Source organism: Lagopus muta, chromosome 5 (genome assembly GCF_023343835.1).
Source record: "Lagopus muta isolate bLagMut1 chromosome 5, bLagMut1 primary, whole genome shotgun sequence".
Lineage (NCBI taxonomy): Eukaryota > Metazoa > Chordata > Aves > Galliformes > Phasianidae > Lagopus > Lagopus muta.
Window position 1 is genome coordinate 38,409,533 of NC_064437.1, and position 15,520 is coordinate 38,425,052.

The 15,520-nt window shown below is 40.4% G+C and overlaps 1 protein-coding gene across 23 annotated transcripts in view; it reads right to left on the bottom strand.

Moving 5' to 3' along the window:
• The window catches only part of ANK3 (ankyrin 3), a 201,148-nt gene that overhangs the window by 35,674 nt on the left and 149,954 nt on the right, over positions 1-15,520 (bottom strand). For 19 of the 23 annotated variants that reach the window (XM_048946937.1, XM_048946932.1, XM_048946931.1 and 16 more), the window contains 8 exons: positions 12,854-13,065; positions 10,798-11,005; positions 10,085-10,181; positions 8,609-8,837; positions 7,929-8,054; positions 7,090-7,212; positions 6,598-6,624; positions 3,310-3,391 (listed from right to left, as the gene is read on the bottom strand). In XM_048946937.1, the coding sequence (XP_048802894.1) occupies positions 3,310-3,391; positions 6,598-6,624; positions 7,090-7,212; positions 7,929-8,054; positions 8,609-8,837; positions 10,085-10,181; positions 10,798-11,005; positions 12,854-13,065 (1,104 nt within the window). The remainder of the gene's footprint in view (positions 1-3,309; positions 3,392-6,597; positions 6,625-7,089; positions 7,213-7,928; positions 8,055-8,608; positions 8,838-10,084; positions 10,182-10,797; positions 11,006-12,853; positions 13,066-15,520) is intronic. The other 4 variants (XM_048946934.1, XM_048946949.1, XM_048946950.1 and 1 more) reach the window with 1 other exon arrangement.

The window sequence follows — 15,520 nt, forward strand, 5'->3', positions numbered from 1 at the left end:
GGATCTTTTTTTTCTTTTTTTTTTTAAACTCCTCGGTTTAAAGTTGAGTTAGAAACTGAGCTGAAATATCCAAATAACTTATTCAACAAACCTTTCTCTGAAGTAATAATTTGTCAAACTTACTTGGTCTGTCTTATAGACAGTAACTTCCATGAAAGAAACTTAATAAGGCTAATACTAAACTGTTAAAACACACACAATTGCAGAATTGTAAATAAGTGTTCAGTATACCACAGGTCCATATCCTGCAAGGAAAAACGTGCTGGTCCTACAAAAGCCAGATGAAACTCAGAAAGCAATGTGGATGGCTGGTGATGTGGCAATATTAGAACATCTAGGTTGAAGAGAGCTTGAATGCTAGGCCTGACTGGCACAGCCTATTTCTAGAAATGTTCAATTTTCCCATCCTCCTCACAAATTTATTTTGAAGCACATACATACCTTTTTTTTTTTCCCCCAAAGAAGAAAACCCTTTGTATTCCATTAAATTAATTAGACTTCATTGTGAAGATTAATTAGCAGCACCTGCTGACACTCACCAGAAGTTCACACTGCCCCAAGTCCAAAAAACAACCCCCCAAATCACTGAAAAAATAACCAACATCAAAACAACTTGTTCAGCAGTTTCTGTTTGGAAATGTCTTCAGAGGGACCCCACTGTGCTGTGTTGAGCAATTCTGCCACAACTGGTTTGTACAGTAATCAAACCAGCAAACCATCCTCTTAACTGTTCTTTATCCCTAAATCACGAAGTCAGACACATATAAGATGCTTTTTTGGTACTCTGTATGGCAGCTGAGAAGAACTGATACAAACAAAAAGGACTAATTTACAAATGTGTGCAGTTCTGACACAAGTCAAAATAGCAGGAAAACGGGGCAGTTTTACTGTTCTGAAATAGCAAAGCAATCCCCACAATCATTCCAGACTTCAGAGTAGGGTATGATTCTAAAGAGTGTAGTTTCTAAATCAGAACAGCCTTTTTTAGTTAAAATTTAGTTTAGTTACTGGACACTGCTGGCCTTAGCAGTATCCATTCCTCTGTATCCGAGGCTATCAGAAAACACATTACTATCTTCTGTACAGCAAACGGCATTTGCTTGCAGCTGGTAACTGAAAGCACTGAGTGAACTTCACCATGCAAATGCCCCCAGCTCCTGCTGGAGCAGCCCTCCTCCTCTTCAGCTGCAAGCAGTCAGCACTGGGCAGGGTTAACCCACCACAGCTGTCCTTTTCAGTGCGAAATCTCACTGCTGGGGAGAACAGAGAAGCCCCTCTGACCTCTCCTCCCTGAGGAGGGATAAGAAGAGGTAGGCAGGAGACTGCCTCACCTTCCTTGCTCTCTTCTGCCCCTACACTGGCACCAACACAAGCAGAGCAAAAAAAAGTTGTGTGTGTGTGCATGCCTGAACTTGTGAGAGAAAAACAGCCCAGCCTGCACTGCTACCAAAACTGAAGAGTTGTGCCATCACATTTGCTGGAAAGAGGCAGAAGTTACACACACCTCCACCAGTGAAGCAAATGCTCTGTGGAGTAAAGCAACCACAGCAGCCTCACTGGCTCTGTTGGGTAGCATGCTCTAGAAGAACTGTGCCTCTAAACCTGCATTATCTCCCAGCAGCAGCATGTTGGTGGTGATGGTGGCAGCCAACAACTGCAAACTGTGTGCACAGGAGGTGGTACTCAGGTTGTTGGCCAAACCACTGCCTGCCATCTTTCCTGGCACATACAATAATTTTTGCATGCTCTTTGAGTAGCTCACCACCACAAGTAGAAACCACTGCCTCATGGGATAGAGTAGTTAAAGAATGGTCAAGGACTTCTACTATGCCCTAACGTTAGTTTTCTTAGAATAAAGCCCATTAACTGGATTTGTTTTTTTCTTCCACTTTTTGCAAATGAGACTTAATGAACCTTTGGTGAATAAATTTTAAATAGTTTAAAACTTTTTTTTTTCTTTTGTCCCCCAACGAGGCCTGAAAAACAAATTGTAAGCAGTACACACAAGCATCAAACTTATTTGAAGCAGCTTCCTTTTCACAGAATCACCAAGGTTGGAAAAGACCTACAAGATCACCCAGTCCAAACATCACTAATATCTCTCACTAAACCGAGTCCCTCAACACAACATCCAAACGTTCCTTGAACACCTCCAGGGTCGGTGACTCCACCACCTCCCTGGGCAGCCTATTCCAGTGCCTGACAGCTCTTTCAGAGAAGTAGCAGAGTTTCCTAACGTCCCCTGGTGTAGCTTGAAACCATTCCCTCGAGTCCTATCACCAGTTACGTGAGAGAAGAAGCCCCCCCAGCTCACTACAACCTCTCTTCCGGTAGTCTCAGTTCCCAGCAAGCCTTTGACGATACCTGATGACGATACCATCAAGAAGTCTCAGTAGATCTGATAGCTTCTTCAGATGTTATATGCTTGAGGTCTTCTTCCAGGTCTGAGAAGTGTAATACATTCTGGAGCACATCTGATCCAAAGAAGCCACAGATCTTATAGGGCAATTAAACAGCAGCCTTCCAGTGGAAACTCTCAAGACCCGATGAAGCTTGTCTATGGATTTTGGAATTATACCAAAGGGTCTGTTGCAGGGTAGCAACTGAGAAGTTATGAGGCAGAAAACAGATAAGAAAAAGTCTGGCAATGGGGAACAACAGCAGTCAACCTCAGGCAGGAAACGTGAAGGAATAAAAGGTAAGCCAAATATATTGTATTTAATGAGGAAGGAAAGTAATGACACAGGTCTAGTGAAGGGGAACAAATCTAAGAGGAAGCAACATGTGGTGCCAAAGAATAGAAAGCATCTGCAGGGAACAAAGGAACAAGGGAAGAGGACAAGAAAGAGGAGGAAGATACAAAATATGTGAGAGTCTGTTTTGGCTAAGCATCTAAACATTTAAGTGCTTATCTAAATGTCATTCTCCAGTCTTGCTGAACTTTTGCATATCACTCCCTTCTGCAAAACGAAGGTATAGCAGCTAGTCTAACATCCCTAAGGGAAGAGGAACAGACTCCTTGTGGAAGCAATCTGTAATCCTATTTGTCTGAAGCTACATGGTACTTAAAAAATATATTATGTTTTTACTTAATTAGTGCATGCCATTTGCCAGTCAGGATTCTTCAAGCTCTCACAACACAAAATTTCACAGACCATCCAACAGTTTTGCTTTAGATAGCTGTTTTTTTTTTTCCTTCCCATTTTCTTTTTCTCCAAAGTGACACCAAATACAACGTTTATAGAAAAAATGTCTCTTCTTCTGAAAAATCACATATATATGGTTTAGTATTTGGTAAGAGCAACTCACTCATTCCAGGCTCAGTCAGATAGCTGTAGCGCTTACGTAAAGCAAGGGAGACAAAGTTCTGACGCCGGTCGGCTTTCTCCATCTGCAACAAAACATAATGCTGTTTGGTGCCATCCCCCATACAAAACATCATCAAACCCCAGCACGACAGGACATCCTGCAGTACACATCCCCACACAGGAAAACTGATGCCTCCACTCAGCTTCAGGATGGTATGCTGGAGGCAAATTTGGGCAAGCAGTGAGAAATGGACAGAGCAGATCTCCATTCCTGTCTGCCATGTAATGAGCGTCAGGTGTTGTGGAGCAGGGAGCATGGCTATCAGAGGTGGCAGGCACTTGCTACGAACAACCACCATCCTAGAGAAAGCAGGCAAGAAGCTGCAACCCTAGGAGACAATCCCATGGACTCTTTCCTTCTCAATGTCTCTGCTCACAAGGTAGAAGAGCTTAAATAGCAGACACAGTTCATGTTGTTGCCCTACTGTATTTCAATACTATGTTATCCTACCATCACTTAGCAAACTGTTTCATACTACTACAAATGGCATGATATTTTTCATTCTCTATAAAATAAACCACCTTTGACTGGAAACAGGAGATCAACACAAAAGACTACAGATGCAGACATAGAACATTCAGAGAAGTACAACTTTGATCAAATGTCTCTCCCCGAATTAATTTGTCCTGGAAGCACATACACCATGATGTACACTGGCTTTTGAGTGAATACATTCAGGACAAAAAAGGTAAGGGAGGGGATTTTTCTATTTAATAGGCACAAAATGCAAAGATGCAGATTAGAAAACAGACTACTACTGTTAACTAGTAAAGTGCTCCTTTATCCTAAGTAACTGCATTCAGTGACATAGCTGCTAGTGTGATGTCTTCAATATCAGAAGTCCTTCAGAAATCAGCTCACTCGATTGTTTAGAAACATTTAATTTGTTTAGAAAGAAAACTTGTTTTAGCTATATAATAGTTCACAAGGATCAAACTCTGCGGAGGCAACGTGATATAGTTGGAGTTATTATTTGAACATAATAAGGAGTGTTTTATTTCTGTTTTGGTCAGCAGGTGGCTGCTGAAGTTTGTTTTCTACCAGGAAGAGAAAAATGGTTTGCTGCTAAGGGATGAAGGGATCTATCTTGTGTGGTTTCCTTCTTAAGGTGATCTCAATTACTGCCATCTTCGACTAAAACCCATTCAATTTCCTGACAATCACATGTGGCAGTTTCTGGCAAACTAGGCATTTCTAAGCTGCAAATATTTAAGGTTTATTTGAAAATATATTTATACACAATATCTAGGAATTGCTCTTGGTTATTTTGCTTTTTAGAAGGGTTTAGTTTATTTTCAGAAATAAAATAAGAGATCTGCTCTGAAACTAATGCCCCCTATTTTATTACATTGGCTCACGATGTCAGAGTTGGATGGTGGTGGGACGGCAGTAGAGGATGAACCTTCCCACCAGTATTCTGTTGTGCTGTAACAGATGACAGCAGAGAGGCAGTCATCTGACATCAAAGTGTGTATGAAACAAAGGTGTATCACTGAAATCCTCCATGTGGAAACAATGGCACCCATTCACATTTATCAATGATTCCTGAACATTTATGGAGACCAAACAGTGCACGTGAGCACTGCGAGGTAGTGAGTGGTGCATTTCAACAGTGGTGACAGCAGTGTGAAAGACAAGCCATATTCCAGATCACAGAATCACAGAATGACCAGGGTTGGAAGGGACCTCAAGGATCATGAATCTCCAACCCCCCTGCCACATGCAGGGCCACTGACCTTCAAGTTTAGTGCTGAACCAGGCTGCCCAGGGCCCCATGCAACCTGGCCTTGAATACCTCCAAGGACAGGGCATCCACAACCTCTCTGGGCAGCCTGCTCCAGTATCTCACCACTCTCTGGGTAAAGAATTTTCCCCTGATGTCCAACCCAGATGACCATCTACAGATGTCACATCACAAAATGAAGAGTGTCTCGGTCACCTCACATGCACAGATCAGTGGATTACAACCAATGAACTGCATACGGAGCTGCTTACCAGCTTCTACGCATTGGAAATGATGGTGGCAAAGCTAGAATATTGCAAAGCTTGTGCCAAGTGAGTCCCATGAATACACACATGGGAAGAGAAAGAATAGTGTATGCAAGTTTGTCAGGATCTATTCAACCAATACAAGTCTGAAGGTGACAACTGCCTGGATCACATCATAATCAGTGACACGATGCAATGTCATCACTACAAGCTGTACTCAAAACAGCAGTCCATGGAGTGGCAACATGTGAATTTCCCATTGAAGAAAAAGTTCAAGACACAGCTCTCAGTGGGTAAAGTGATGTTCACTGTTTGCAATAGGAAAGAAGTGATCCTTCTGGATTTAGAGGAACTCAGACAAAACATTGACCTTGACTGCTATATTACAACACTGACTAAGCTACACGCTCAAACTTCCAGAGTCAGGCCAGAGGACAACCTTTCTCTTGCAACACAATAACGCCAGGCTTCGTGTTAGTTTAAAGATCATGGAGCACATAGCCATTTTAGGTTGGAATGTCCACTGTATAGCCTGGATTTGGTGCTTTCTGACTTCCATCTGTTTGGGCCCATGAAAGATGGACTGCATGAGCAACATCCTTCCAGCAACAGTGCTGTCACAGCAGCTGTGAAACAGTGGCTCACCTCCACTAGTGCAGATTTTTATGAGCGCAGCATGAGGGCTCTTGTTCATTGCTGTAAAATGTGCATAGCTACTGGAGATGACTGTGTTGAAAAAGAATGTTTTGCAGCCAAGGTTTTGCTCTATCAAATAGTGTTATTGTATTCTTTGTAGTTGTTGTAGTTTCCATGGAAATACATAGGAGGCATTACTTTCAGAGTGCCATCCATACTATAGGCCATTGTTTTAATACCTTCTCAGATACGTGAGTTATCAAAACACTGGAAGTATTATTCCAAGAGCTAAAAATCACACAGTAAGCTCTTTGTGATTTTGCCAAAAATAGACTTGATCACTACTTTGTAATGATGCCATTTTTTTCAGAAGAAAATCAGTTAAATGTTAGACTACTGTTATTCAACATGTAGTTTATTTTTATCACATATAGTCCTGTTTTCTACATTTGTGATTTGTTTTGCAACATAATATAAGATGCTGAGGAAATGGTTATTCTGTAAGTATTACTTCAATGCCATAGCTATTTTTTTTCTATAACATATTTACTGTTCTTCACTAAATCTGAAGAAAATAAAAACAGAAGACAGTGTTTATATTACCTCATCATCTTGATCTGACTCTGTTTCCTTTTGGTCCCAAGATGCATTGCAGAGACAAGGAATATTATAATGGACAGCAGGGAAAAGAATATCAGGATATGAAAAGGACCAGATTGGGAGCACAAAATGCAAGCTGATTTATAAGGCAAAGCAAATCCAAAATGCCAACACACACATAAAAAAAACTTACATCTACTGCAAATTAACATGTGACATTATTGAAAGCATAAACCTATGACTTGCAGGCTGAAGCATGAGCTGCAAACAGAATCATAAAAAATACAGGAACTTGACACCACAGTAACAAGAGACTTTAAAAGTGTTCTACAGGAAACCAATAAAACATAAATGTAAACTCTTAACCATACTCCAAAGCATTCTCACAACTGGCATTTCACAAGTTTTCTTTATCACTAGCGGAAAAAAGACAAAGACTAGAAGAGCAAAAATAAAATCAAACCAACTCTAAGGACAATGTTTCCTAACAAATACCTTTTTGTGTGCTGGCAAAGTGATATTCAAGTTGCAAACAGCTGTTTGTGGCAGTCCTTTGGTAGTCTTTGGTTCTTTCAAAAATGATAATCGACCACAGGGTTCTTGGCTGGTGTCTCTTACCTAAAAAATAAATGTTAGTGATTTGCAGTAATTCACATATGTAGGGGAGGTTTCTGAAGGGTTTCTCAGAGTGTCCTTTCACAAGAACCTATCTAATGTTAGCGAGCTGGGGCTCAGTCTCCTCTCTAAGAAAATAAAGAATTACCATAAATGAGTTACATCAGCCTGAAGCTTCCTGAATAGAAACAAGCTCCTGAAATCCATGTAAGAAAAGATGCTGGGTGAGTCCAACCAGATAGCAACATCCTAGTATAAAAATGATTACATTTTCAGCTCACCTTCATTTTTCTCTGCAGTGTTTTGCACTTGTGTTCAAAACCTATTTGTTTATATTTTTTTCCTCACAGAAACAAGGCTAACAAAAGCTTGCACCCTTTCATGGTAATTTAGAAGTGAAGAGTTTGCACGCATATTTTGGGGACTGTTCTGCTGCACCTCTTCTTAGTCCCTGGGACACTGTGATCTAACACTGCTACTGTGGAGGTCTAACTCATATGGTTTTGTTAGAAGTTTGAGAGTCCTTATCACGGGTTTTCTGGTCCTAGCTCTGTCAGCAACTCTCTTGTGGCTTCATGCAAAGCACCATCTCCACACTATTCACATATTAAACAATGACACTGACACCCTTGGGGTAAGTTAGTTCTATCTGGCTGAAAAAGCGTTATCACGGAAAAAATAAAGATCTCAGCAGATTTAGTTGGCTTGTTTTCTTTTACCTTGATAGAGAATGGCAGTCTATTTTCTTTGAAAGCATAAAAATTAAAAACAAGCTGCTGTCCTCCTTTAGTCAAAGGGGCAAGATTTCCATAGCAATCAACGTAAATAGGCTTTCCTTCGAGAACCTATCAAAGTAATAAAAGTCAATAAAATCTCTTTTCATAGTAGATCCATGCAAGTAAATATAGCATTATTTCCCCCACCACAGTTCCTGAGTTTAGCATAAGCCCCTATTCACAGTAAATTCAATGACAAATTACAGTCAGTGAGCATTATTGCAAGGTATTTTGAGTGCTGGCAGTTTGAGAAACTGCTACATGAGCAGCTTTTCTTCAAGAGACACTGTGTTGTTGCCAAAGTATTCATCACGGACCAGCTCTACCTGAAAAGCATGTCTGTGAGATTGGTGAGAAAGAACTGAAGGTCAATTTTCTTCAAAACCTTAAGTTACTTGATACAACAGGTGCGAAACCCACCACAGACTAGCATCCATCCATGAGGGCACACCTTCATGCTTTCTCTACTTATTCTCTCTTGATATCATCTCAATAATTTTTTTGACGTAGTCTTGCTGTGAACCTTTATTTAACTGAGTTTACAGTGGCTTTTGTAGGATCTACTGCCATTTGGAAAACAGACAATCTGCTCACAAGGAGGAAACCAGCTGTAAGAAATATACCTCAATGTCTTTGCTTCTTGCAACTTCTTCAAAATTCTCTTGTTGCTCCAAAGTTTTGTCCACTTTGTCATCAGTCATGCAGAAGCAACGCAAATTGGATTCTACAGGGTCATTCATTTTGGCAAATATAACAAACTTTGCCATGTAAGGAACACATATTAATTCTCTGTAAAGCTGCGTTGCCAGCCCAACAGTCTCTAGTACTTGATGGCAGTCTGCAAGCCAAAATCTGAATGGGAAAAAGGAAATTGTTAAATTAACTCTTTATTATGTTCAAACATAAGCCTTTAAAAAGAAAGCATGACCTATGATTTTTTGTCTGCTTTGCATGTGTACTGTCTCTTCAGGTATCCCAGAGCTGTGACTTTTCTTCTGTTTTCAATAGAGCCTTAAACATTCAAAAATGTGAACACCTAGCAGTGAAAGGTTGATATTTTTACTTGTCCCTTTCTATGTAAACTGTTTTTGTGAGGCAAAACTGTGCAAACAGCATGTTTTTTGTGACCATATGCTATGTATATTGTAACTTGCTGGCGCTTCACTGTAAATTTGATTGTTAGGAAATCTTTGCCTAAACAGCCGCTTTGATAAAACATACATACAACAAAATCGCATTTCCCACCTAGACTGACTCCAAATAAGCCCACAGTTCAGTTTCTCAAAGAGATATTATACTATAATTTCCTCCTTGCAAGATTAAGAGCTTGATAACAATTTTGATAAAACTCAGAAATATTTTCATCTGTAGTTCATACAAGTCTTCCTTCAATATTACAGTCCTAACGCATTTGGTTTGTTCAGCCATTTGCTCCCTCTATAAAGCTCCCTTGTACATGCAAATGCTATGCACCAAATGATAAACTCTTTACCTGGCATACAAATTTTCTCCCCCAGGATGTGTGATTTGTACTGAATGTCTCCAGACATCATGCAAATCCACTACGTCCATTGCAATTCATTTAAAACTTTGATTTTTTTTTTCCCCAGAAATGATATTTTTGTGAAAATAATTTCACATCATCTTCAACTTAAAAGCCAAGGACCAGAAATTGAACCCCTTCTGCATTTTAAGAAAATATACTTCTATGAGTCCTCCATATTCTTTTACTGAACGACCATTTAAAACTTTCCTCTTCTGTTGCTGTTTGCAGAAAAACAAACCCATGTGTGGCACTGCAACCTTTAGCAAAACAGCATGTGTGACCGCCAGGAGACATCTCAACATCTCCCAGCAGAAAAGGCCAAGACAAAACTTCATGTGCAACCTTAAGTGCCTGGCATGCTGATACACAGTGACAAAGAAGCATCTGGTTCATTATCGCTTCATCAGTCTTGTAAAAGTCTTAGTGAAAGCGGAAAAAAACCAAACCCACCATCATCATAAATAACCCCTTCCCTCCCATTCTCACAACAGTGCACACTGTTAATCAAGGAACACTATTCTCTGGCGGCATTTGACAAGTTCTGCTACCTTACCTGGCTGAAACATTGGTTGTGAAGGAGACACAATCATTAGAGAACGTCAGAGGAGTCGTGCCTGTGATGTCCTCCCACTGCGCAGGTGAAGTACCTCCTGTGTACATATATATACATAAACCATATGTATAAACCATAAACCATATACACCATCTATAAACCATAGAGATATTTTCTTTCAAACATCAAGCAAATGCAGACTATGTAGAACATTTCTGTCAAAATACTTTGCTTCACACAGCAAATGACAGCACAGACTATCATGTTTTCCAACAGGTAAACTACATGTTACAGATTTAACGTATGTTAAATACCAGGAAATGGTGTGATGTCAGAAAGGTACATTCCCTACAGTCAACAGTGAAAGTCTCCCTTTGATATCAGCTAAGCAGAATTACTTCGGCAAACTAATTTATTGATAACTATATGTAATAGCCAGGTTGAAATTCTTTGTACTAGCTAAATATAAAGGAGTATTTATTATCTGTTGTCCAGAATTCTTTTAAAACAGCGTGAGACAAGACTAAAAGCCCAGGGAACAAGTGAGAGGCTTTCAGGTGACCTGAGCTGGCTTTGCCCAGAGGAACTGATCTGAAATCTACTGGACCAACCAACTTCCTGTTACTGGTAGGAACAACTTATACAGCTATATGAGTGGGTACAGAGGCACTGTTGCCACAGAAACCTTTTCAAAGAGCATGATTTTCTCTAACCTGTAATGCTACATAAAAGTCGAAGGCTGGGCGTCGTGTCTCCTTTGTACCCATTGGTTACACCTTCTCCTGATGGAGGTGGCACAGGAATTGTCATGGTTATTGGCTTATGAAATTTTCTTCTTCTTGGCTCCACTGTGACAATGGGACTGAAAGTTGCCTTGTTTCCAAGGATTTTTTTAACAATTTCCTCTGGAACTGGTTGAGCCTGTCAACATAGAGAAAATAGTTTAAAGAAGAGCTACAAATTGACTGTACACACACAGAACTGTTTTCCAACACATAACTTTATTTTCCTTAAATTTTCTCCAGAATTTTATTTCATCTTCTCTTATAGCTCTCATGTGATTAGTAGTACAATTCATACTTCAGCATTATTCTTAAAAGCCCACTTGTGATTTCCTAAGAACTAACTTTGTTGATAAAAGCTATAAATCTCAGAGGGCTGTCTGTAGTTTTTGCTGAGAAGTTTTCAGAGCTTGCTCATTTGAAATTTACTGTGATGTGTGACATCACAGAAAATTTCAAAATGCAAGTGCAGCCTTATTTTGTTACAAGGGTCTTGAGAGGTGAGGACTAAACACTCTCTCTCAGATGCTGAACAGTTCTCACATCTCTGCATCTCCTCACTTCTTTTTGTGCACAAATCCATGCACAGAAGGAACACCGTGTACCCCTGATCTGCCTTTGTCTTCAGTGCTTCATATGCTATTTTGCTATCAATTATTAGTAAACAAATATTTGAGTCAAATTTATACAGAATACAAACAGTTGCCTTAAGCTGAGCTATAAGTGATTTTCAGACTTTCCACATCCATTTTTGTACCTTCAGAGATTTCTTAACTTTTTACTGGTAGAAAAAAAGAATGAGTATGGGAAGAAGTGCTGCAGAATTTTAGCAGTTTTTGTTATGTGAGATTTGAACTCAGAACTAACATGGGTTTTTGCAATTGCTTTTTAAAATAAATTCAACTCCCTATTTAAATCAGGTTGAACTGTAACTTGCTGCATTATTTAAACTATAAATTGTATTGATATTCAAAGAATAGGTGGTCATATTGCAATTTCAACAGTGATAACACTGCATGTGGAGATAATATGTTTCCTTCACTCCAGCTAGCTCTGGAAAGACAGCTGAAGAACAGTAATAGCAGAGCTTCCAGTTTCTCAGGATTAATAGTCTTTCTTTGAAATATTGTTAGCAGATGAGAAATGTTCCAGGGTATGAGGAAAGGCTGAGTAATCTGGATCTGTTGAGCCTGGGGAAAAGAAGACTGAGAGGGGATCTGATAAATGTTTATAAATATCTAAAGGGAGGTGGGAGGCAAATGGATGAGGCCAGGCTCTTCTTGGGGGTGCAAAGTGATAGAAATAAGGTGTAACGGCCTAAAGATCGAACATAGGAAGTTCTATACAAACATGCAGAAGAATTTTAAGGTAGTGGTGACAGCACTGGAACAGGCTGCCCAGAGGAGTTGTGGAGTTTCCCTACCCGTGTGACCTATTGTAGGGTACCCGCTTTGACAAGGGGGTTGCACTCAATTTCTTGAGGTCCCTTCCAACCCCTGCAATCCTGTGATTTCCAAACACTGGGATTCAAACCAGCATCCCTGTTTCATGAACCCATCACACTCATCAGGTTATTAAGAAATTTTACGCAATAATCAACAGAACTCAATGAAAAGATACATTCTACAAAGTATTTCTCCACTTTTCAGGCAGTTTGTTCAAGGACAGGTCAAGCTATTTGCTCCTTCCAGATTCCATCCATTGCTAGAAACACCATGACCTAAGCTACGACAGATGTATACAGAATGTACATAGCTGCCACTTAGCCACAGGAGACCGGACTGCAGAGCAGCTGTGCAGCTCACAGGAGACTGCCACTAAGGCTTGTTATGGCTCCAGACCTTTGCCTATTCTCTCCATCCTAAGTGATATGCCAGGTGACAATAAAAGAGTAGCTAGGTTTTTGCCACACAGTGGAGGACCATCCTTTACCCACAGCAAAGAAGCACAGTGTACACAGGTGACAAGATGATGAGGGCACCCTTACCTGGAGTCCCACACGGATTCTTTTGGTTAGAGCACCCTCGGGGAAGGACGCCTGGACACGTGGCACCGTTGTGCTGCTCAGCACGCCGCCCTCTGGGCCAATTTGGTTACTTTCTTGCTTGATTCGTGAAACCACTGCAAAGTACTGAGGGAAATCCTTTGTGACAATCCTACAGATACGCTTCTTCTCTAGCTCCTCAACGCTGTCCAGCTCTGGAGGGAGAAGACAGGTAAAACAGGCTCATATCAGATATATCTACCAGCTTGCAAGGTTTTTAACTTGCATTTATATCTTGAGAAGATTAAAAAAAATTATTTACTACAGGAAAAACAAACACAACAGTGCTATTAATTATCAAGCATTGGTTTGCTCTGGGAACTTTTGCATATATCTTAACTATGAAAGCTCTCAGCACTGGACACACAGATATGCCCGGACACTGAAGCACATGACAGCTGCCCTGGGATGGCAGGTTGGTCACTGGAGCCCACTGAGATGCAGAGGAGACTGTCAAGCTTCTTTTCTCTCATTTACATCTGGAAGCACAGAAGTAAACTGATCTTTCTGAGTAAACTTTGCAGAGATGTTTATTTCCTGCCTCCTCCCTCACACAGCTCTGGCACACAGAAAAGCAGAGAAAATTGCAGGCAGTTCATGAACAAACTGTACAGCAAGTGTAAAGACACCTGGAACAGAAACAGGACAGCAATAAGGAGAGCCCAGTGCCACATTCCCAGCACGTAGGGTCACCAGAGTGCAGAAAGGGGCATGGTATATCCACTCATAGCAATTAAGTAGATCTTATGTAAGTATGTGCACAGAAGAAAACTGTGATGTGCGACAGCTATGAAACTGTAGCTATGTGTATGTGTATCCCTTAATGAAATCTCCGTGATACAGACAAATGCAGGTAATTACATGACTGTCATGCATTTCTCGTGTAATTTTGTTACACTTTACCTTCTTAGATATTTCTGGGCTTTCCTCCAGCATACCACAAGATGCCACTCTTATTTTCCTCCTTAAAAAAAGCACCATGATTCTAAACAAGAAAGTTCACTGCTCAAAAGATGACACTTCTACCAGATGCAGTAAGAGAAAGCTGGAGGACCAAAATAAGTACTATGACAATGGACACTTGTACAATTATTTACTTGGCTGAGACATTTTCCTCCTCTGAGCATGTAAGCTCAATTGCAAGTCCAAAAAATTTGAATATAAATTTGGTAAAATGTCAAGTTTTCCATTTTAAAACCTTCAATGGCTAATTTGAATTAATTGCTCAGTGTTGCTGTGGATCATACAAACCTACCAGAAGAGGATAATTTCTTATCATAATGTCAGCTTCCATTTAGTTTGACTCAGAGATGATATCTGGAGCCCCCTAATGAATTAGGTATTCTGCCTGCAGCCTCTGGAAGCAATGGCTCGTGCTGTGGACAAACTGAATTCTTAAATTCCTAGGCAGGTATAATCTTGATTGGTAAATCCTGTGTGTTCTTGCGAGAATAAGTGCACTGTAAAATGCTCACTGAGATAGAGGATAATTAAAATTCTCCTGCAGTAGAAATTTTTATATAAGAACAAAGCCCTCTGAAAGCCCTCTGTAGCCTGGCAAGCACTCTCCTTTAGAAATGGAAGATGCACAGATAAGAGTGGCAAAACAACAGCCAGGCATGGCGAGGAGTTTGACCACATACACGGAAATTATGTTGGATATGTATCTGAGCTTTTACATGGATTTGCCCCCTAGAAAAACAAAGAAAGGAAATAAAAAATCAGACCAGAAAATGAACAATCTTTAGCTGCCTCTCCACATGTGTAAAGAATGCAGCATTAGCATGACAGAATTAAAGAAACAGGGACAACACGGCTTGGGAAAAGTCACTTTCCCAAACACACCTCATACATTTTACAGCTAGAGAAATACTCCATCATTACTGTTTTCCTCACCAGCTGATGCTTCATTACTGTGCAGCGCATTTCACTTAAAAAACTGAAAGGTTTTGTTTTCTTATATTTAAATCACAGAGGAAATACGCTATACACTTCATCTTACAGCAAAACAGAGAGAAATAAAGCAGAAAAGTAATGGCAGAATCGGGACCATTCTTCCAGTGTCATGCTCTGATATTGTGCTAATAGTCCAAAAAACACCTACTGCCATTAAGTTTTGGTAGGTCAACAGAAGGGTACCACGCGTGCTCCTTGCAGAGGTCTTCCACTGCCACCCAAATGTAAGATATGCTTATCCTTACATAGCTGGTGGGAGCAAGTACCCAGAGATGAGGATGGAGGAAAGGAAAGGAGAGAGAAAGGAAGATTGCTTCTGTAGTCCATTCAGCCCACTTGAGTGCTATAGGTCCTGGACAGGAGAGGAGAAACCTAGTTGCGTCCTCTAGGATCAGAGGGGGACCTCATGTAGGCTAGCTCAGGTCAAGGACAGCAATCACACCAGTTCTGCCAGGTGTGAGGCAGCTGTGGATCAAATTAATTCCTTCTCTGATTCTTTCTTACATTCAGGTAAAGTGTTTTCTGACTGCAAATGGAATTAGAGAAGTCCCAGAACACCTGCTTCATGACCTTCAAAGTGTCTTTATGTGATCCAGGATTGTACTTCTCTTACTACAGCCATACAAGTTTTGCTCACATCTAAAATGCAAACCC